This window comes from Macrobrachium nipponense, chromosome 2 (genome assembly GCF_015104395.2).
Source record: "Macrobrachium nipponense isolate FS-2020 chromosome 2, ASM1510439v2, whole genome shotgun sequence".
Classification (NCBI taxonomy): domain Eukaryota; kingdom Metazoa; phylum Arthropoda; class Malacostraca; order Decapoda; family Palaemonidae; genus Macrobrachium; species Macrobrachium nipponense.
Window position 1 is genome coordinate 39,365,557 of NC_087201.1, and position 24,921 is coordinate 39,390,477.

Genomic DNA, 24,921 nt, shown 5'->3' on the forward strand with positions numbered 1-24,921 from the left:
TTTTATTGAGTAGATTTGAATTTTGAAGTAAATTACAATTTTGAAGTAGATTTGAATTTTGAGCAGATTTGAATTTTCCATGTCCTTTAACCAATTTCTGTGGATGAGGAAGATGAAATGATAGAGTGGATCCTAAGGGGGAAAACTCTGAGTAAAGATACTGCCCACTTACAGTGTTCTCTCTTTCCCATGAGTTGTCTCTCCAACTTAAAGTGCTGACGGTTATGTATCCAAGTCAAGCAGGACGACCTAAAGCTCCGATAGCTGAACTCATATCATTAAAAGGTAAACTGAATTAATGCGTCACCTGTTGCGATGTTAATGCAAATAAGTGATGCTCTATTATGACACGTTGAAATGAGGTATTTCAGATGACCGAGTTTTGATCAGATCCAGACCACGGTTATTTAATTGCTTCTCGTTGGGATCCGATATTAGTTAGCTGTCTTCTGCTCTTCCCGTTAGAACGTTATGGCGTCCTCTTCCTGGCTCCTCCTCCTCCTCTTCTCTACTTTTGCGGTTGCAGTTTCCCCAGCAACGAGGGTTAGTACATTGTACATACTATGTTATTTTTAGCATCAGTCGTCATGACTTGTTTTATATATATATATATATATATATATATATATATATATATATATATATATATATATATATATATATATATATATATATATATATATATATATATATATTTATATATGTGTGTGTATATATATATACACACACACACATATATATATATATATATATATATATATATATATATATATATGTGTGCGTAATTGTGTGAATTTTCCTTGAGCAATGGAGCCAAAATATTTGATCGAAGTTTTGATTGAAATGCGTCTCAGTGTAAATTACATTGGAAAGTTCTTGCTCGCGGTGTTTAAAGATGATGTTTAATTGTGTTATGTTGCATATCATTTCCCTAGTCATCACCATCATCACAGAAAGGTACACCTCACAATGTTCAAGTTGTCTGTGAGTACGAAATAGAAGAAGCTTGAAATAGAAGAAGCTTGTGATTGTGAACTAACGAAGAAGAAGAAATGATGGTCTATAGTCAGGCCAGTTACTCAGTTTTTATTCCAGATCAGATCTCATCGTGAGAGGCAGTTGTATCTTGCAAGAAGACGAAGACTCTACAATACCTAGGAAATTAACTGTCAACCACTATTAAACCAATATGGCTTATGGAAGAAAACTTATAAACGTTCAAAGCAAATAAGTAAAAGAAAATGAACATTGATCTCAGTCGCTTGTTTGCAGTGTAACATTTCTCTTATACTGAATGAGTAGCCATCTTTATTGGACACGTCTCTGGCCTGGAGCGAAGTCAGTGATTGATATCGCCATTCAGGCCAACACACTAAATGTTTTCATTCCAAGTATTTGGCTGAGGCTGAGGAACACCTTCACTATTTCCATTAGACGAGTTTTCGTTACATGGCTCACGCTAAAAAAGATAAAGAAAGAAAAAATAGACAGCTGATGTATAGCCTGTACTCCAAGCTAGCTTTGGATGATTATGAAAATAATTATTTGCTGATGTTGCATCCTGTAAATTATGCTCTAGTTTTGCTGTTGTTTTTGATAGAATATGGCGGCCCCGTGCCACGCGACTGGCCCGATTTGACATAGTTGACAAGATCTTATTTTCCAACTATCGACAATGTCAGAGATTTCAAGGCTCAAACTCTTGCTGTTCGTGTTCGCCCCCTCACCCCTCCTCTCTCTCTCTCTCTCTCTCCTCTCTCTCTCCGGGCATCTTTTTATTTATTTTTTCTTTAGTACGGTTTACGATAATTATCCCAAAAAGAGGCCTGACTTATTAGAAATCGAACGCTCTCAAATTTAGCGAGTCGGTGGGGTTTGAGGTGGAAATCCAGTAAAACGAAAACACTATTGATTAGCAGATGTGGTACAGATTTCCCACCCCATCCTCCCCTTCAGGTGGATGGAACTTTGTTGAACGAGTCCGAAGCTTTAACTATTCCAACGTTTCACTCAAATCTACAGTAACTCTTTTGAGAAACATCCAATGAAAGTTTCAGCAAATGCCGCACGAAAGTTAGGTATTGTTCCTAAGGGCTCATATATTTATAACATGATATAATTAATGTAACCTGTTTTAGGTCATTTGCGTTTGCTTTTAATAGAATAGTGTTCTCTGATGTGGATGTCAGTTTCTGCCGGAGACTTCTCTCTTTTAGACAGCATGGTCCGAGGTGGTAGGTTTCTGTTTCCTATAGTAGTAGTTATGACTTGGAACATTGGCGGCTGGTCTCTTGTTTATCACTTTATCATAAGTTGTATTTCAACAGAGACCTTTCACATTCACAACTGATCCCTGATCCCCTTTATCTGCCGAGAACAACCAGATTCGCTGAACAGCAGCACCAATATACAGTAAATGTGCCTCGCTGTCTGTCGAACTTCTCGGCTCCAGACGTCTCTTATTCCTCGCACCGTTGGACGGTGGAAGTGGAATAGCCTCCCTTCAGGGGATGTCGTGTAATTGGAACTTCAGAAGTTCAAGCGAAGGTGCAATACATTACAACCCTATTGCTATTCTCCTACTTGCATTTTAATACACTTGTATCTATTCCTTGATTTATTAATTCATCTTCAATTTTAAGTAAGTGGGATCTCTTCTTTTATATTGCCTTTACCTTCTCTTACTTCTTCCTGATGAACACCATATTCTTTGGAAGCTTAAATTTCAAGTCAGTGGCCCCTTTGGGCTTATACCATATGAATAGATTTCATCTTCTGACTAATAATAATAATAATAATAATTATAATAATAATAATAATAATAATAATAATAATAATAATTAATAATAATCTAAGTTCTGAATATCCTCAATATAGCAATGGATCTAAATCTCTCAAGTTCTAAAAAGAAAACATAACTCTCTCATTAGGATATGTAGTCGCGAAAAAAGTGGAATGATTTCGTTTGCTTTTGGCTTCAAAAGGTTTAAATATTAAAGGATGAAACTTCAGACGTAAATATGCGCTTAACATGAGCGCCGTCACCTAAGTAACCCACTTAGCCTTGATGGCAGTAGGTCTTTTGAACTATTTGTCTAGTTGTCGAAATAACTTTGTGCGGTTGTCTTCAAATTAATTCTGCTTGAGTTCAACACCAGTCATTTTCTTATTTCTTTTCTTCTATTTGTCATTAACGCCATTTTAGGTAAGACTTAAATGTACTTTGTTATTTAGAAACGCATTATATTTACTAGTTTGTTATACCGAATTAAGACTACATAATACATATGTATATATATATGTATGTATATATATATATATATATATATATATATATACAAATATATATATATATATATATATATATATATATATATATATATATATATATATATATATATATATATATATATATATATATATTGCTGTTACTATTGAGGGAGCATTTATGAATTAAATATTAGCAGAGAGAGAGAGAGAGAGAGAGAGAGAGAGAGAGAGAGTTACCCAAGTTGCAAGTTCATCTCCAGTTATGGCATTTCAGTGTAAAATTTCAAGGTAAACCGTATTATAATTTTAAATAGCTAATGGAATCCACGAATTTATTCTAATAATATTCATAGATTCTTCATGTTGCGTCGAGAGTGATTTCCTCTCTAGCTGTAAAAACTCCTTGCGTCCAAACAAGCTTCAAATGAATACAGTGACAGACTCCACCCTCTGTCTATCTGTCTTCAAATGGAATTGCACATCTAAACCAAAATGGTAAAAATAGAAATAGAAAACGTACATCAGTACTTGTCTCTTTCAAGAAATACACGCACACACACACACAAAGAATGCAGACATACATCAAACATACACACACAAATATATATTATAAATGTATATGTATATATATATAGATAGATAGATAGATAGATAGATAGATAGATAGACGATTGAAGACGATACAAAACAACGATGTAATTAAAACAAGAGAACAGAGGAGTGCAGGTATATCTTGAGTGCCTAGACCCCGTATCATCTGGTCGCATTTTTGTTTGTTAGTTGGGCTTTTTTTTCACCCTATCCTGTTTTACAGTATGTAACAATCAATGTAATTCAATGTACATGAAAATTTGTGCATCTTTTCTTCTTTTACACTTGTGTGAGTAATTTATTTCCTAATACTGAAAAAGATTTACTTATGAATTAACAGGGTGTCAGACCGGAGAGGTCGGACCTGTCCCGCGTCAACGGAGAGGACCTGTTTGAGGGAGACATCCTGCTGACAGCGGAGCAAAGGGTGGAGTTGAAGGAAAGGAAAGCCATCCCTGATTTAGCCAAACGATGGCCGGAAGGCGACGATGGGTACCCGCGAGTTCTTTACACGTTTTACGACGGTGAGACGACACTCGAGTCCTTCGAAGAATTTAACTTTTGTTCAATATGTCTTAAGAATCCACTTCCCAGATCCCACCCATGAATGACATTGTCTTTCAAAGAGGGGATTAAGAATCTTTCAGACATTCTAAAAATATAGTATATGGATAATTATGCATAATTTTAGATGAAAATTATAGCATTATTATGAGCTTTATCTAGTATCGCTTTTGTTGCGTTCCATGGTCGGATGTAGACGGAAATATAGTTTTCATCTTTCTGGCTTTGTTGTTAATCGATCTAGCTAACGACTGAACCTATGTCTGTTCATAAAAGCTTATTTCTCTTGAGATGTAGGAAACCTTGGTCAGATTCAGAGATAAACGCTACAGCAGGCTAACCACGGTCAATATGAAAACATAGTTCTACAGATCTAGGCCTAATAATCTCTAGTGGGTTAGTTCTTCATTGGAGGAGTGCTTTTCGCGCTCAGCTACCAATCCGGTGGTCCGAAGTTCGATTCTCGGCTCGGCCAACTCTAAATTAGAGGGATTTATTTCTGGTGATGGAAATTCCTTTCTCAAAATAATGTGGTTCGGATCCCACAGTAAACTGTAGGTCCCGTTGCTAGGTGACCAATTGATTCCTAGTCACGTAAGAATATCCAATCCTTCGGGCCAGCCCTAGGAGAGCTGTTAATCAGCTGAGTGGTCTGGTTAAACTACGATATACTTAAACTTATACTGACGTTATTGTATGCCCTACCACGGCAGAAGCTGGTTGGACGCAAGAAAGGACAAATTTATACGTGGATGCCAGAAACCACAACAATGAAACTATTGTGTATGACATTAACATGGGGCTAACGAGATTCTAGAAAAGCCCTCCTCCTTATAGAGAATTTTCATTTGCAGGAATTATGCATGAAGAAGGTTTAAATATAGTCCCTATTCAGTCGGTCATCCATTTTAAATGATGTAGGGTTGCGACTAAATCCTAGTTTAGAAGTGAATTCGAGTGATAGCCTTGTTTTCGTGCAAAATTGAAAGTTCTCTGCATTTTTAAACTCAGTAGAGGTACAGCGTAAGACACCGAATGGGCGTTTTTCATTCTTGAATTACTCTTGTTCTGATAGCAATTCGAAAATCTTCTCTTGTTGATATTACCTTCAGTCCAGTAACTACTGTAAAGTATTCAAAGATAAAGATATTATACTTGACGTCTTTGAAATACCTCTCTTCTTTACCTCCAGCAATGGTCAATCAAGCAGCAATTCTTGACGCCATCAAGCACTGGGAAGAAGAAACCTGCATAAGGTTTGAGCGAACAAATACCACCGAGAAAAGGCCTCACCTGCAATTCCTCAAGAGCAATGGTTGTTGGTCCTACATCGGGAGGATACTTCAGTCAGGACAGCAGATATCGATTGGGAATGGGTGTGATAATGTAAGTGCTCCTTTCATCTCTTCAGGTATTGTGCTAATTAAGAGGTATTCTCTGCGGGTCTCACCTGGACAAGTCAATCTGAAAAGCTATTTCGAACCAAAGTTCAGCTCTGCTCCTTTACCAACTTCACCTTTGGTTACTAAGTTGGGAATGGGATGGGATATAGAATTTAGGCCAATGGCCAAGAACTGGGACCTATGAGTTCATTCATCGCTGAAAGGAAAATTGAGAGTAGAAAGGTTTGAAGGGTGTAACAATTGTTAGGAGAGTGTGGATAGCAAAAAGGAAGAAAGAGAATATGAATGGAGGTACAGTTATAATATGGAATGAAAGGGGTTGCAGCTAGGGGCCGAAGAGACGTTGCAAAGAACCTCAAGTAATGCCTTCAGTGCACCGCGTGAGGTGCACTGACGGCACTCCCTTAATGGGCAAACCACCAGGTTTGGAATGACAAAGTTAGAGCCATTCTTTGCTATTCTTAAAAAACGTTAATTCTAAAAGAAAATACGTCAACTTTGAGATGTAATCAACTTGTGTAAATACTATGGTAAACATAATTTTTTGATGTGATTTATTTGCAGTGACTATAAGATGATCACTCATGGCAAACGCCTTCATTTCCATTTTCCCATTTCCTGTTCTGTTCCTGCTGATGATGATATGATGACATCGACGCTGTCCTTTTTCTGCCTGCAGAGAGGAACGATCGCCCACGAGATCGGCCACGCCATCGGCTTCTATCACGAGCAGTCGCGAACAGATAGAGACGACCACGTGTATGTCCACATGGACAATGTTATTCCTCACTTACAGAAGAACTTCGACAAATACATCGTCAATAACTACTCCGTCCCCTATGACTTTTCGTCCGACATGCATTACATCTCGAATGTAAGCTTCGTTGTACTGCATTATGAGTGCAATTGGTCATTCAGTTTGAGAAATCCCAACGTAACCTAACTAACCTAGCGACTTAGGTCTGTCAGCTTATGTCCTTTGTATGGAAATCTTTCAAAATATGCTCACATTGCACACAAATGAGCATTTTCTTTAGACAGGTTCTCTGTATGCATATTTCTATTCTAAGATCCTTCGTTCAGTACTCCCCCCACCCCCATCTCTCTCTCTCTCTCTCCATTTATTAACCTTTAGAGGAATTCTTATTTCTACAAAAAGTACAAGCGTGCATTCGACAGTAAATCTTGTTCGTTCAATAACTTCTCGTTCCGTAGAGCGCCTTGAAACGATCTTGTTTTCTGTTAGGTTACAGCAATTCAGACAATCTCACTTTTTACCTCCACGAAGCTTATTCCTCTCTTCCCTGGTGCACTCCTTTTCATTTTCCTCCCCGAATCATAGTATTATACTCTCGCGTACATCATTTTGACTTGGTGACCCCACATTTGAATTTTTGCTTACTAACCATAAACTCTTGCTACTTATTTACAATTAACTTAGAGTCCATTAACCGTCCACCTGCTCCTTATACATTATTCTCACGTCTTTCCTATTGAACCCTCTTGTCTTGATTATACCTATAGTTATATTTCAATCCCTTCGTCTTTTGAGCTATATTTTTAAAACAATCAATTACATCCACATTTTCCGTGTTTTGTCCCGTAGCTAGCTAACTCTCAGTCAAATAGAACGCACCCTTTCCCAGCTGAACGCCATCAAACGCGGCGGCCATTACCTTGCACGCAGTGTCTCTGTGACTTGGACATGGTTTGTTAGCATCCAACAACTAACTCTTCATGAAGGCCGTGGTAGTTAGTTATAGAAAGTTTGCAACACACTCATGTTTATTTATCGCTTTATTTAGGTAAAAGCATTAACATATTGTTTTCATCTGATCTCAAAACAGAGTTTTACGGTAAATGGCAAACTCACCATTTCGACGAAGAACCCTCTGGCGCAAGAACTGATCGGACAGAGACAAGGCCTCAGCCATTACGATAAGCTTTTGGCGAATAAGATGTATTCGTGTATATGTATGTTGACGTCTTTACATTACGGATGCAATGCTTTTGTACACATAAAATGCTGAAATTTGTGGCAAACATTTTTTATATGTTATTTATGTATGGTTGCAATATCACTTGTTTTTTAATTTGAAGATATATATCTAAGAAATGACTCTGCCATTAATTTCCTTTGCACTGAAGCCTAATATTTTAAGATATGACGGCAGTAACAAACAACGGGAAAGTCTTCACCGAATAAAATTTTCTTAACCAGCAAAATGGCTGAGAAATTGTGGCCTCGAAGCGGATCCTTGCCAAAACGACGGTTACCTGAGGTCGGATTGCCTTTGTGCCTGCCGATCGGGGACGTCCGGAAACTTCTGCGAAATTGTTACCCAGGGATACTATGGTGAGATGCTTAGACTCTACTGAGACCAGTTAAGATATTAGTGTCGGGGTTCATTGTTCCAGGGTTGAAGAGATTCAAACAGATTTTTGATGTCAATTTCATCTCACAACAATTGCTTTGGGAGTGTGAGAGAATCAACTTTGCCTTATGTCTGCGTAAATTTCTGTATATCTCTTTCATATCTATCTATATAGCTAGCTATCTACACACGCACACGCACACACACACACACACACACACACACACACACACACATATATATATATATATATATATATATATATATATATATATATATATATTGTTACACCTGTGGCTGGCTGGTTGATTTATGGATTGGAATAAATGGCATCGTTAATCGTCACGGAGACGTACATGGGGACAGAAAATGGAAAAGAATAGTTAAGGTGGCCAAGTGACAGTCTTAGTACTTTACAATTACTCAATAAAAAATTTGCAGGATAATTGAAGAGCATAAATAATACCAGGACACCACTTAATACTTTCCTTTTACAATGAAAGGACCCACTTGCAAAGGGCCACAGTATTAATAAGGGGGATCCTAGTCCCTGAGTAAGTATTTCATGATAGTGTTTCTAATGATGCAATTCCCAGTAACATGTGATATCACTGCTGTAGGAACAGAGAGTTGTATAATTAACATACTTTGCTAGTTACCATCTCACACATGGATATAAATTAAGGCAAGACTCAGGAGGGAGTGTTACATTAACTTTACTTCTGCCAATGGGGAACTTTTACGCTACTTCATGTCTTCAAGGGAACACCCTGGTCACATATGTTACACTATGCTCGAGAATAGAAATGAGCAGTGCTGTTCCTTCCTTTAGTTGTATGGCAGGATGTCCTTGTGGGTGCTGGGTTGCCTTAAGGATAGAGAGGCTGTTAGGAGAAGGCCCCTTTGAGCTGAAAAGACAGCTTGGAACAGGGATGTTTTTCTCAGGTTCTACCCCTTGGCTATCTCACCTCATACAAGTCTCTGAGAGACAAAACAATCTGTTAGCAAAAGATATTAACATAGGGGCTTGGCTGAGAAAGAGATGAGACCAGCTTATAGTCCACAAAGCATCCAGGTCTTCTTTCATCTATCATATTAACGTCCTTGGCTGGCTTTGTGTGTGTGTTTGTGTGTGTGGCTGACTTTTTGTGTCTGTGTGTGTCCAGATATGTGTGTCCAGATGCTCCAGGAGTCTAGGAATGTAAGATGTTATAATCCAATAGGAATTTCTCCAGGAATGCTTCAATAACAATATATATAGTTATAAATATCGGGCCTTATGTCCAAATAAAAACTGAACATTTCCGAGAATAAATACTATATCAAAGGGGTTGGGGTGTGAAGGTATGGTGACATACGAACTTTTCAGGCAATGTTCAGCTGTTTTGGGCGGTGCATTCTTTGCTTATTTCAGCGCTTGTCGTATGATTACCTTTGATTTAATGGGTCGTTAGTGACAAGTATTCAAGAAAGGAAGTTGCCGTCATAGTGGGATTGGAAAGCATGGAAGCTTTCGGTCCGGAGTGAACTGGATTTTTGGGAGGTCAAAAGGAAGTGTACATTCGTGTGTGCGTTATGGAAAGGTCAAGTGTCAGGAGCCCTAGTGGAAAAGGGGGCATTCTTTGGTGAGAGTCAAGATTACAAGGACGTACTGGAATACATTGGGAATAGGAATTCCCCGTCGCTGAAAGAGTGAATAGGAACTAAGAAAAATAACTAATCTTTCTGACTTTGCATCGCAGGTCTGGTTATTTACGGCGATAAATGCTTGCCTTTATCTGATATTTTTGTTGTGCATTTTATGTATTATCAACTGGTTAAACTGTGATCTAATAGAAATTGTTGTGTCCCTTGCAGATGCTTCAAGTAAGGTAAAAACCTTAATATTGCATATAGCCCCTTGTGGGAATGAAAACTGGGGGCCGAAGTGACTGTTTTTCTGTTGATCACAGACTCGTAACTTATGTAGTGGATTTTGGGTGCTTTGCGGGAGGTGGAAGTTTGTTCCTGCATACTATGATTTCTTGCTACAGTTTAGTTTGCTGTGGGAAATTGCGTAATTGGGATTAATCATCTGCCATGCAAGATTCATCATTTACTTCTCTTTTTGTTAGAGAGAGAGAGAGAGAGAGAGAGAGAGAGAGAGAGAGAGAGAGAGAGAGAGAGAGTGTTACTTAAAATTGAAAAATTGTTTTCTCAGAATGATAAACGCCACCAGCACATTGGTATTTGATACGAATTCACTTTAATATGTACAATGGCCAGTAATTACACCCACAAATATATATGTAAATATATTATACATGGACAGGAATGCTCACATGGGAAGGGTTGGCGACATTGTAGCTCGTGACCAAAGATCCCTCCAACAGCGATCTCTCTCTCTCTCTCTCTCACACACACAAACTTAGGTTAAGAGATTTTCAGTAAAGCTGAGAATGTATGTGCTTGTGTGTGTATGTGTGTGTGTGTGTGTGTGTGTGTGAGTGAGAGAGAGAGAGAGAGATCGCTGTTAGAGTGATCTTTGGTCACGAACTACAATGTCGCCAACCCTTGCCATGTGAGCATTTCCTGTCCATGTATGAGGGGATGTTAGGATAATAGTTATTAGATAACCTGATAATGTATACATACACACACACATATTATATATATATATATATATATAATATATATATATATATATATATATATATATATGTGTGTGTGTATGTATACATTATCAGGTTATCTAATAACTATTATCCTAACATCCCCTCATACATGGATAGGCATGCTCACATGGCAAGGGTTGGCGACATTGTAGTTCGTGACCAAAGATCACTCTAATTACACCCACAAATATATATATATATATATATATATATATATATATATATATATATATATGCATATATATATATATATATATATATATATATATATATATATATATATATATATATATATATATATATTTGTGGGTGTAATTACTGGCCACCGTATATTTTATAGTGAATTCGTATCAAATGCTAATGAGCTGGTGGCGACTATCATTCTGCAGAGGCGTCGTGAGGGGGCGGGGGCTGGGGGGACATATGTCCCCTGGCGCAGCATTGATGAGGCACCAAATTGAAGTTGCTAAGACATCTATTGTGGGGGAAATGGACTGATGAAACCAGTAACTTAGAATCTTTAAGTTTTTATGTTCATTATATATTAATGTAATCATTATGTGTTAATTACTATACTATCAAATTTTATTACGTACTTATAGAATAAGTGGTTCAGTGGCTGTGAATCAGTGCAAAGATATTAGATAGTTACCCCATCAATCTAATGTTTCGTTTTCTTTCGTGAGCATTTTTTGTGCATAACGAACTGTAGATTACAATATTTACTTCTGCATTTTCATAAAGCACTTTACTGAATGACATCTGAAGAGCTAAGTAGCATGGTATAATGCTTGATTCAACTCCAGATGTTGCACATAGGGAACAAATGTCAGAGATCATAAGATATGTAGAGATAAACTATAAAGAAAAATCAGTTTGCGTGAAAGAAAGTTTCCATGGATTTATTCAAGTACACCTAAAGGATGCAGCAAGTACGGTAAATGTAGTAATGCAGCAGCTGGACAAAGATCATTTGCCTTTTGAAGACTGTCGTTCTCAGTGTTACGATAATGCTGCTGTCATGTCTGCGCACAAATCAGGAGTACAACAAAGACTTGCTACAGTGAACCCTAAGCAATATATGTGAACTGTAACAGCCACTCACTAAATTTGGCTGGGGTTCATTCCGCTAGTCATGAGGTGGTGATGGTCACAATTTTTGGAACTGTGCAGGCAGTGTGTGTTTTCTTTTCAAGGTCAACCTATAGATGGGAGAGATTAAAGAAGAAGTTGTCTATATCTGTGAAAGCTGAATCTGAAACACGCCGGAGTGCTAGAGCTGATGCAGTTCGACCCATACATGAAAATGTGGGGGATTTGGTCCAACTTTTATAGAGACCATTGTAAGAGATTTGAATGAGAAAACAGATACCAGAGGTGAAGCAATAGAGATATTGAGCAGAATTTTGACATTTGATTTCTTTGCTGCACTAAGTTTTTGGAACATTTTACTTATCAAGAATGACAGGGTCCAGAAGCGGCTGCAGGATCCAAAAATGAAATTCCACGAGGCAGCACAAGATATCCAGGCGTTGCAAGTTTGTTTCTTTGCTAATCGGGAGGATATCTGCCAGACATCTACCAAAAAAGCAAAGGAGCTCTGTCATGCTTGGGATGTGAGAATTGCCAGACGATGAAGAGTGAAGAAAAAAATGCCTGGTGAAACTGGAGATGATGTAGACCTCTCAGCAGAAAATGAAATCCAACTTCTGCTAAAGGTACCATGGACAGAATGCATAATGAAATTGGCGAACGGTTTATCAGATTGCATAACTTGGATTCAAAGTTTGGCTTTTTTGGATATTAAGGAGTTGCTATCTACAACCAATGAAGCATACTACATCAAAGAAAGGTGCATTAATGTGGAAAGTTTCTAAGACACTGACTTAGATGGCTTGGGACTGTTTAGTGGAATTGTAGATTGCAGAATACGGCTTAAAACACGACGAGATGATGATCTGATCAATAACCCACAGGAATTACTTTGCTTCATTGTACGATATGGGGATGAAAGTGTTTTCCCAAACCTTCGTTTAGTAAGTTGAAACTTATCTTGTCGCATCTGCGAATATCTATGGAACAAGAGAGATTGTCAGCTTTAAATCTACAAAGTATAGAGCAAGAGATCGCAAACAAAATAAACTTTCATGACGCGATAGACAAATTTGCGGCTGTAAAAGCTAGAAAGATAAAACTGTAAACACATTGTAACGTGCATCAATACTTAATGTCCTACAATTCATTGTCAATCCTTTTCGTTGTGTCGGTTTTCTGTTATCAACATCTGTCTAATTATCTTTACATTATAATACCTTTATACCGTTTTATTTCCTTGCATATGGTTAATCCTAAGCATCCATCACTTTTATATTTTTGTTTTCATTATTTGACGCATGTTAAATATTCTTTAAAGAAAGGTAAGGTTTATAGTTAGTGAATTAATTCATCTTTGTTCTTAACAGGCATTATGAGTATTCAGTCTTTACCACAATTTTTTTTTTTAAGTAGTAACCTTTATGCTGGCTACGAATTGTGCATTTTCATGATTTTCTTAGCCCCTGTATTCCCTAATGTTTAACATTTTTTTTGTTTTTTTAGTCAAATTCATTTAATTTGCCATTTGTCTTAGGTTATTAAGAATTACTGGTTACTGTGATGCTTTAGTATAATCTACATTTTAGTTATCTTATCAACTTTTTGGAATTTATTTATGAGGGCCAATGGTTAATTAATTACAGTATATCTATTATATGTAAAATAAACTATTTCAGTTTGCAAATTCGGTTTGTGTTCTATCATTCCAGAATATGATTATACAAATTAGAATGGTTTGTTTTCAACACAATATATCTAAAATAATGAAAGCAAACATTTCCTGCCAAGATTAGCACGCCCAAATGAAAATAGTCTTCCCCCCACCCGGCACCCACCCTTGGGGGCGCCAAGAAAGACTGCCACGGCCCCCAGCAACCCTCACGACGCTCTGTCATTCTGAAATGGCAATTTTTCATTTTCCAGTAACTCTCTCTCTCTCTCTCTTTTTTTTTACAAACACACTCTTCGGCGAATTTTCTGTTTTTGCTCCTCAAGGTGTACGACCTAACTGAATGCTCCTCCTCGAGTCACGCAGCCACACAGATACTAAATAGAAAGAACTGAAAACGCTCTCGAGTCTTTGCTAACATCGAATATTTTCAGTAAAGGAAAAACTAAGCTACATTATAGTGGTCAATTGAATACTGTAAACTAGACAAAATTAAACAATGTCGGCAATGCTGTTACGAGATGTTACAGAAGTTATCAGCATTTAGAGAAGGATTCAGAACTCAAGAATTCGCCAGGAGTAACAAAACAGACCCATGAAAGCAAAAAGATATATTTTCAATAAACAGAAGTTACAGCCATGGAGTCGTCGATGCTTGTGTTTCTAAAAAGATGATACCTAGACAGGAAAGTTATTAAAAAGAAGAATAAATAAAAAAAAAAAGACGAACTACGACCGACATATGAAAACGGGCTAACGAAGAAGTGAACTTTAGGGAAGTTAAAAGTTAAGCGGACTGGTGACTCTTTCATTCCTTTTTCTTTTAGAATGTGGCATTCACTTACTTCTTCCGTATTTCCTGAATTTATGCAGAGGCGAGAGAGGTCTTAGAATCATCATGGAATCATTTGAATTTAAATTGCCTTTTCCCTCTTGACTTTGCAGACAGCATGCTGTCCTCCTGTTCTGAAAATGTCACCGCCGAGGGAAATGTGACGTCTCCTAATTACCCAAATAACTATTCACCCGGTAAGTTAAGCAGAGTTGGGACACGAACTTTGATGACATATATTAAGCCTATTTTCGCCATCACATCAGTTCCACTTCCACAGAAACAGTAGCGAATTATATTGAGTCATCAGACAACAAGTTTTATGAAGGAAAAAATAAATGCAATGTAATCTATTAGCTCACGAGAAAGCACCTCCGATGTCCCTTTGTCTATGATAAGAACAAAATGCCACTTGAGGCGTCTGTCTTCCTCTCCGCTCTCTAATTGACCTAAAGATCATCTAGAAAGTTGAATGGCGAGAGGAACTGGGTAACAGAGCATCGTAATCGTTTAGGCTTTAAAGCCTTTCATTTTAATAAAAGGGTCATTTTCAATAAAATCAAAAGTTGCGTGGGGCCACCATCATGTTTGATACGGAAATATTCTAAAAAAGGTAAAAATTATCATTGCCAAAATTCATTTATACGTATGCTCTTTCATATAAATATATTCATATAGTATGTTTATAACGAATGCTCTTAGAGTTATAAATATATTTCCATATTATTTAAATTAGAAGCTGGGCATCGCTCAACATCAAACGAGCAAATCTTGGCCCGCTGGCAGTGTTGGCCGACCCTGCCACAGGCCATCAAGCGGATAATGATTAGGAAGTAACACGCTGAGCTACCTGAAGTACTTCACCATTCCAGTGACAAGTCACACCAGCAGTTTGTCGTTGCAGGGACGAGATGTGTCAAATGGATCCAGGCTCCTCCGTGCCACGTCGTCAACATCACCTTCAGCTCTTTTGAAATCTACGGCCAGAGCTCCCTGTGCGACGGGAATGACTGCTGCTTCTTGGACTTTCTGGAGATAAGAACTCACGACCTTCACAGTGGCGATGTGTGAGGATTTCTTCCTTTGTCTGATCAAGTTGCGGAGAGCAATGCTATTATCTTTCAGATATTGAAATTCAAGTTATTGGACATTGTTGGCTACATGGATTGACTTATAAGCTGCTGTGATTTTACAATGAGTTTCAAATGAATAGGAATACTGTTATAAACTAAGGATTAGATATTTTATTACGAGAATTTCAGTTTTAAGTTTCTGATCTTACTAAAACTGAATCCAAGTTTTTAAAAGCAGTGTTACATCAAGTCATAACAACTGGGCTCAAGACATTAGAGTCCCCGTAATGAGAATTATTTCCTTGAACAGAAAAATCATATTTTGTAACAGGATCAGTCTTTCCTCATATTCTACGCAATCCGGAGAGACCGGAGATGCTAATGCCCTCAGTAAGTCGAGGAAAGATTGATTGATTGATTTAAAGTTCTCTGGCATCGGGAAAACCCAGGAAAGAGGGAAAAAGGGGGTTGGGGCTGGGTATGTGTAGGGGAGGGTCGTAAGAAAGATTGAGTGATACCATTCGACAAAATCATGATGTTCACCTTTTCATATTGCTTTGAAATCTTCCTTCATTGTTCATTTTTTTCATGAAAATAGGTTTGTTGCACATAAAATAGCACCCATGACATAGAGATTTATTGTGTTTCGTCAATGATTAATAACTAGGAGGTTGCTCGTGAGAATGTTAATGAATGACGCAATCCTCTGCTCATAACGTTCAATTATCCCAAACGCAGCTACTCCGGGGTGAATATTCTGACATTTGAAAGAGAGCGTTGAAACGCTCTCCGTCTGTTGAAAGCAGCTCACACCCTTCCTTCCTGTTTGGTGCAGGTACTGTGGCAGAGACATTGCTCCCGGGACGTCGTTCACCTCCGGCAGCAGCAACCAGATGATTCTGTTCTTCGAGGCAGAGACAGGCTCTTTCCCCGGGTGGGCAGCCATCGTGAGATTTGAGCCTCATTCAGAGTGCTCGTAAGTCAGGTTTTCATTTGTTTCTTGTCCTATTCAATTCAGCATCTGTCCACGTGAAAACCTTTAGATGAAATGCACCTTAGACATGAGCATTTGGGCATTTTCATAAAAGGAAAAAAAAATGGTAGACACCAAACAGAGCTTAATATCTAACCTTATACCTCAAGTTCTTGTGTCTGTTATTCCAGTATATTTGGTCCAAAGTACGAGAACCATCATAGCAAATAAAGCCAAATCTTTCAGTTTTCAGAATTTTCAGAGAACGTTGATTCAATTTAGATATTTGTCATTGATTCTCAGTGACCCTTGCTTGGAAATTTTCCCTGCTCATGACTAGTATAACCTCCTTTGTTTATTTATTGTAACATAACCATTACATATTTCTTCATTTAGAGCAACACTGTAATATATATTATGCACTTATTCTGAACATAGCGCATGCACAAATACTGAACTCACGACGTGGACTACTGATATTACGATAAAAAACATGCACCGGTACAATCAGCTTAAGATGACAGAACTACGGACGATGCAAAATGCAAAGTAAAAGAAACAAAATTAGGAAAAGCAGAGAACTACAGTTCTACTGACGACATTTTGATGGGAGAAATGGGAAGTGCCCAATGGAGTCGTGGCTATTCCCAGTGGAGGAGCTTTCTCTCATTCGCTATTATGACAAATGAATTTATTCTCTAAATTAGGACGTCAAAATGATCAGCAAACTACTTTTATATTATTTAAAAAATGTTTTGATTGGATACAAAATTGGAAGAGGAAGAAGAAGAAGACACATTTCCAGTAAAGAAGCTTTCCTGTGTAACTTCCCACACACTCCATGTATATAAATACTGAGCACCATGTAAAGTAAAGAGAACATACCTACTGGTGTGGTAGTCAGGAATCCCTAAACATTTTAGGGTTTAGGTGCAAAGGGAAACCGCCTCCCTCTTGAGCATCTTTGACAACCTGCCAAGGGAAAAATCTAAATTTGACTGACATTCCAATCACATTACTTAAATGATAATCAACTGCGAATTGACAAACTTTGAAGAAGTGAGGAGACAGCGTCATCTGTGACACACGGATTTCCAACAAAAAACCAGAAAAAAAATCTGCTAAATGAGATATGATTCGTCACCATATTTCAGAAAATGGGAACAAAGAAAAGAAAAGTAATTTCATAGTATCACAGGAAAGCTTTAAGAAATTATTTGTTGTAGCATTCAGTGTCTATATGAAAAGAAAACCAGAATATTTTCATGAAGCAATTAATTCCAATAAACGTTCTAGATAAAGTATATTGCAGTTAGTTATAAGTAACATTATCAACGTAATACAGCATTTAATATGGTATATGTGATATGTTAATTTTTCATTATTTTATTACACTAACAAAGAAACGATTTCCATTTAGGTCCACTACAGACTCTACCAGTACATCTTTAGCAAAAACATCTATTGCCAATACTAAATTTTCATCTGGGGAGACAACATCAACTACAACAACAAAAGCAGTGGCACCTGCCACAGTAGCAGATTCCACAACAAGAGAAGCTTTCACAGCCTCCTTTTCAGCTGCAGCCACTGGATTAACAAAAGCTACTACAGCTACAGCAGAGCCCTCCAAAACAAACACAACGAATGCAACTGGCCTATCTACATTCTCTACTCCAACTACACCAGAGCTTGCCACCACTACCACTATCAGACCTACATCAGAACATATGACAACCACTGAAACTACACAGGCACCTATCACCACCAGAAATACAGATACTACACCAGAACCTCCAACAGCTTTTAGACTGACTGCACCAGAAACTGCCACAAAATCAAAGACCTCAGCCATAACAACTATCGCAAAAACATCTGATATCAGTAATCTGGAACCTATCATAACCCCTTCTTTAACTAGTCCAAGAATAAGTCCAACAACAAATACAACTAGAACTATACATGAAATAGTAACAACCTCCACTAAGACGATATCAGAAACCACAACAACCATCACCAGAACTGAACCAAAGCCAACAACAACTCCAGAACCAACAAAAACAACTGATAAAATCACATTTAACCCTACCATTAGTACTGCAGAAACAACACTAAAAACAACAACTGCTACCCCCATAACAACATTATACCAAAGAACTAACACCACTTTTCCTACATCTGTCATAGCTATAAACACCACTACAGCTATTCAAAAAGCAACCACCACATCTACAAATAAACCAGAGCCAACTGCTACAACCACAGGAAAATCAGAACCAAGCACAAATGTCACTATTAGTAATTCTGACAAAACTACAACCTCTGTCACAGCTACACCAGAACCAACAACAACCAAATCTACAACTACAACAAAACCAACAACCACAACCAGAACACCAGAACCAAGCACAAGTGCTACTACTAAAAAATCTGAGAAAATTACAACCACTGCTACAGCTACACCAGAACCAGCAACAACCACATCTACAACTACACCAAAACCAACAACTACAACCGGAACACCAGAACCAAGCACAAGTGCTACTGTTACTGAATCTGAGAAATTTACAACCACTGGTACAGCTTCACCAGAACCAACAACAACCACATCTACAACTACACCAAAACCACCAACTAAAAGCAGAACATCAGAACCAAGCACAAGTGCCACTACTGAATCAGAGAAAACTACAACCACTGTTACAGCTACACCAGAACCAACAACCACCACATCTACAACTACACCAAAACCAACAACTACAACCACAGGAACATCAGAACTTAGCACAAGTGCCCCTATTACTGTATCTGAGAAAACTACAACCACTGTCACAGCTACACCAGAACCAACAACAACAACATCTATGACTACCCTAAAACCAACTTCTTCCACCAGAATGACATTAGAACCAAGAACAAGCACTATTAGAATTACACCTGACCTAACTGCGACTACAAAGAGAACAACACCAGAAATAACCACAACATATATTACTGGTACACAGGAACAAACAACCACCGCCACTAGTGATTCACTGGAAACAACAGTAAACGCTGACAAAATCACACCAGAGACAACTGCAGCTACTCCTACTACTTCTTACTTAACAGCAATAAGTAATGGAACAACACCACACTACATGCAAACCACTACTATTACAATTCTGAACTCTAACATAACAGCCACTACAGCAACACGAGAACCTGTTAAAACCACTTTTATACATACAGGAGGTTTTACTTTTTCTGGAACTGTAACTACACCATTACCTGCCACACCAATCTCTACAACTACATCAGAAGCCTTTAGAACTACGACTAGGACTTCGACAAATTATACTAACATCACCACATCCAGTACTGCCAGTTCTGCTGGACTCTTCAATGCAACAGTCACTGCATATAGTACAATCATTCCTGTTTCACCCATACTCCAAACAACTAATGCTACCAGGACGTCACCTCGCACCACTTCCACAGCTGGAACTACACCGAGAACAACCACACGTATACCAACAACAACCACTGTCAGTATTACAAGGTACAGCCAAGACACTGTTTTAATTCACATTCCCTTTATTTATTCTGATTTGGGAAGCTTTTTAACCTGTTTGTCTAAGAACCATTGGGTTTAGTTCTTTAGATAACTGAATTCAGGTCTGTAACAGCGACACAAACTTCATTAGCTAAGATTTAAGTGATACTGTGACAGACACTGAGAAACATTGTAAGTGAATGTAAGTGGGTCTCGTCTCATGTGTTGTACTTAGCACTTGACAGCACCTCTGACCTACCTGTATTGATATTGAGCTTACAGGCAGTAACAATTTTAGTCTTACGATATCCTAACGAATGGTTACCATCCCATCAGAAAAAAAGATAAGTTATTGAATTCATATTTCAGAACTATGCTCTGGCAGTAATTTCAGAAGGTTTAAACAAAGCAAGTATGTAAAATATTGGTTATATATAATATTACATATATAGAAGTCACTATTTATTTGGCCACCTATGAACTAAAAAAAATGGTTCCAATATATGTAAAAGTTCTGATACACACACACACATATATATAGATTTTTATTACATCACCGTGATTCATATACATGCATCAAGCAACAAATGTACTTTAATATCCAATTCGCTTTACCTTGGAATAAATATATTTTCATATATGTTAACTGAAGGGGAGTTTTTCAGTTGATAGTAATTTCGTCCTCTCGTGGATTCGAACTAGGGCAGGAGAGGACGAAATTACTATCGACTAAAAAACTCCCCTTCGGGTAACATATATAAAGATATAATATTATTTATTTCGAGGTAGAGCAAATTGGATATTAAAGGACATTTGTAGCTTAATGCTAGATATATATATATATAGATATATATATATATATGTATATATATGTATATATGAATTTTTATCACATCACCATATACATGATTCATCTACATACATCGAGGTACAAATGTCCTTTAACATCCAATTTGCTCTACCTCAGAATTAATATATTTTCATATATGTTAGCCGAGGCAATAATGTCATTGAAGTCCTGATTTATCCTCTGTCCGCTGGGTGCTGGTTCGAACCCGCGAGAGGGCGAAATTATTTTCAACTAAAAAATTCCCCTTCGGTTAACATACATGAAAATATATTAATTCCGAGGTATAGTGAATCGGATATAAAAGGACATTTGTAGCTCTATGTACAAGATATATATATATATATATATATATATATATATATATATATATATATATATATACATATATATATGAATACTTATCACATCATCGTGATTCATATAAATCATTCGAGCTACAAATGTTCTTTAATATCTAATTCGCCCTACCATCGGAATTGATATATTTTCATATTAAGTGGGGGAAAATTTTAGTTGATAATAAATTCCGTCCTCCCCCAAAAAAATGGGATCGACCACCCCGTCCAGTGGACTGGAAACGAAATCGAAATCGGAATACGGTCCCCGTTTTCTGATTTCGTTTTTGGGATCGAAGAACCACCGTCCAGTGGACGGGAAACGAAATCAATACGGTCCGTTTCTGATTTCGTTTCCCGTCCACTGGACGGTGGTTCGATCCCATGGGGGGACGAAATTATTATCAAACTAAAAATTCCCCTTCGGTACATATATGAAAATATATCAATTCCGAGGTAGAGCGAATTAGATATTAAAGGACATTTGTAGCTCGAATGATATATATATATATATATATATATATATATATATATATATATATACATATCAGTATGATTAACTTTATCATAACAGATTATTCAATCAATGAAGAAAAGCAATATTAGGTCTGCTCAGTACACGGATAGGTGATCACCAAGCAGTTTCCGATGCCATAAGTACTCCATGAATATTTTATTTTTAAGTGATGTTTGAAAATCATCATTATTAGTTCATGATGATCCTGATAACTATAAATTGCATTTTATTTCATTGTAAGATTATCAAAGTTCACATATATTTCGAACTAAAGAAAATTGAGCTATATAATCTTGCAAAAATCTATATGATAATACGTCCACGCTGAATTTTAAATTGGCACAAACACATGTAGGCAACTTTTCACATTTACTTTACAAGCAAGCTGAATACAAGTCGAAAACACTGGTAGTCCTGACTACTGCTTCATATAGTTATCTAGTATTTGCTAAACACTCACTTTCCATTAGGGTTGTGAACTTGTCTTTAATGTACCTACTTGTGATCTGTAGCTACCAATGGAATAAGCTGCTGACATGTTCACGATTCCCAGGAGGACTTTGGCAATGGTGGGCGAGTAATTCAACAAATCCAGAAAAATGTTCATAAATGCAATTCCCCATTTCTTAAGTTTGATGATGTTTTGAATAACAGTATAATCGCTTGTTCCTCCCAAGGGACACCGCCACTTCTTCGAGTTCGGCCAAAGAAACTGGTGCCACAACCGTGACTACACCATCACCTACCACAACTGCCACGACTACTTCACCAACAACTGTCAAAACTACTACTGCACCAACCACTACCACTCTTGACACGACTACTACACCAAAAACTACCACTCCTGGTACCATTCTAGGCTCAAAAACCTACCACAACCTACTACCGAAACCTTGCCACCACTACCTAAAAACAAAAACCTACACACCATCCAACTCACCGACAACCACACCTGCCACCACTACTACAAAAACTACCACACCAACAACTACCACACAAAAAATACAACCACTCACTATTACCTAACAAAAACCGACCACACCATGCAACCACTACTACAAAAAATCTACCACACCGAAGCAACTACCACAGACCTACCACCAACCACCTAACAGAAACTAACCACACCAGCAAACATACAACAAAAACCTTACCACCACCATTAACGAAAACTACACAACCAACCAACTACCATACCACAAAACCTACCACCACCTAATACAAAAAGCCTACCCACCAACCAGCAACTACACAAACCGAACCACCACTACTACAAAATCTACCACACCACAACCTACCCACCTACCACCACCTACTCTAAACATACAAAAAATCTACCAACCAACAACCTAACCACAACCTAACCCCCAAACCTACAAAATCCTACCAACCAACCAACTCCACAACCAACACCTAAAAACCTACCACCAATCCTAACAAAATCTACCACCAACCAACCACTACCACACTTACCGCCACTACTACAAAAAATCTACCACAACCCAAAGACCTAGCCACACACCTACCACCACAACTACAAATCTAACCACAACCAACAACTACCACACCCTACCACCACACTTGAAACTTCTACAAAAATCTACCACAGGTGCACACCAACCTACCACACCTACCACCCAACTACAAAAATCTACCACCAGAACCAACACCTACCACACCTACCACCTACTACTACAAAAATCTACCACCACCCAACCCTAAACCAAAACCTACAAACCACCCAAAACCTACAAATCTGCCCACCCAACAAACTACCACAAACGCTACAAACCACACTACAAATCCTAACCCACCTAATAACCAAACAACTACCACACCTACACCTCCACCTACTACAAAAATCTACCACCCAACAAACTAACCACACCTACCACACCAAAACAAACCTTAACAACAAAATCTACCACACCAACCGACTAAACCACACATACCACCACTTAACTTACAAAAAATACCACCAACCAGCCAAAAACTACCACACCTACCAACCACCTAACTCACAAAATCTAACCACACCAACAACCTACCCACAAACCTTACAACCAACAACTACCTAAATCTACCACACCAACCACCAACTACCAAAAAAACCTACCCCACCAAAAACTACTTACAAAATCCTACCACCAACCAGCAACTACCACACCTACCCCACCAATCAAACTACAAAATCTACCACACCAACAACCTACACCAACAACCTACCACCACCTACTTAACCTAACCTACCAAAAACTACCAACAACCAGCAACTACCACCACAAACCAACACACAACAACCTAATCCACCCTACATTACAAAATCTAACCACAACCAACAACTACTACCACAAACCTTGACCACCACCTACTGTACAAAAACTAACACACCCACAAACTACCACAACCTACCACAACCACTAACTACAAAATCTACCCACAAAACGCCTACTCCGACCTAACTAAACCTACCTGACTACCCCCTACTAACCATAATCTAATCTACCAACAAAAACACACCAACAAAAACTACCACAACACCTAACCCCAAAACCTTAACAAAATCTAACCACCACCTACCAACCACTCTACTACAAAAATCTAAATCTTAACCAACAAACCACACCAACAACTACCACCAACACCTCCACACCACCTACCCTACAGAAAATCTACCACACCGTCAAAACTACCACACCTACCACAACCAACTACCCTTACAAAATCCTACCACCCAACCAAAAACTACGGCACCAAAACCTACCACCGACCAGAACTACAAAATCTAACCACCACCACAACCTACAACAAACACCACCACCACTACTACAAAATATACCACACCAACAACTACCACACCTACCACCACAAACTACAAAAATTACCACACCAACAAACTACCCACACCTACCACCACTACTACCCAAAAACTACCACAACCCACAACTACCAAACCTACCACCCCAACTACTAAAAAATCTACCCACACAACAACTACCACACTACCACACTACTACAAAAAAACTACCACACCAACAACGGACCACCACCTAACCACACACTACAAAATCTACCACACCTAACCACCACTAGCCACCATACTACAAAATCACCACCCAGCACCACACCTACCAACCCACACTACAAAATCTACACCACCTACCACCACACTACAAAATCTACCA

The 24,921-nt window shown here is 38.1% G+C and overlaps 1 protein-coding gene across 1 annotated transcript in view; it reads left to right on the top strand.

Annotated features, from left to right (window-relative positions):
• Positions 1 to 446: 446 nt before the first annotated feature.
• LOC135221166 (mucin-2-like) overlaps positions 447 to 24,921 on the top strand; it is a gene marked incomplete at its 3' end in the record, with an annotated part of 26,602 nt that continues 2,127 nt past the window's right edge. Inside the window, 10 exon segments of the mRNA XM_064258990.1 lie at positions 447 to 543; positions 4,202 to 4,385; positions 5,618 to 5,811; positions 6,508 to 6,702; positions 7,676 to 7,802; positions 8,050 to 8,184; positions 14,567 to 14,650; positions 15,358 to 15,520; positions 16,362 to 16,502; positions 17,920 to 20,040. Coding sequence (XP_064115060.1) covers positions 472 to 543; positions 4,202 to 4,385; positions 5,618 to 5,811; positions 6,508 to 6,702; positions 7,676 to 7,802; positions 8,050 to 8,184; positions 14,567 to 14,650; positions 15,358 to 15,520; positions 16,362 to 16,502; positions 17,920 to 20,040 — 3,416 coding nt within the window.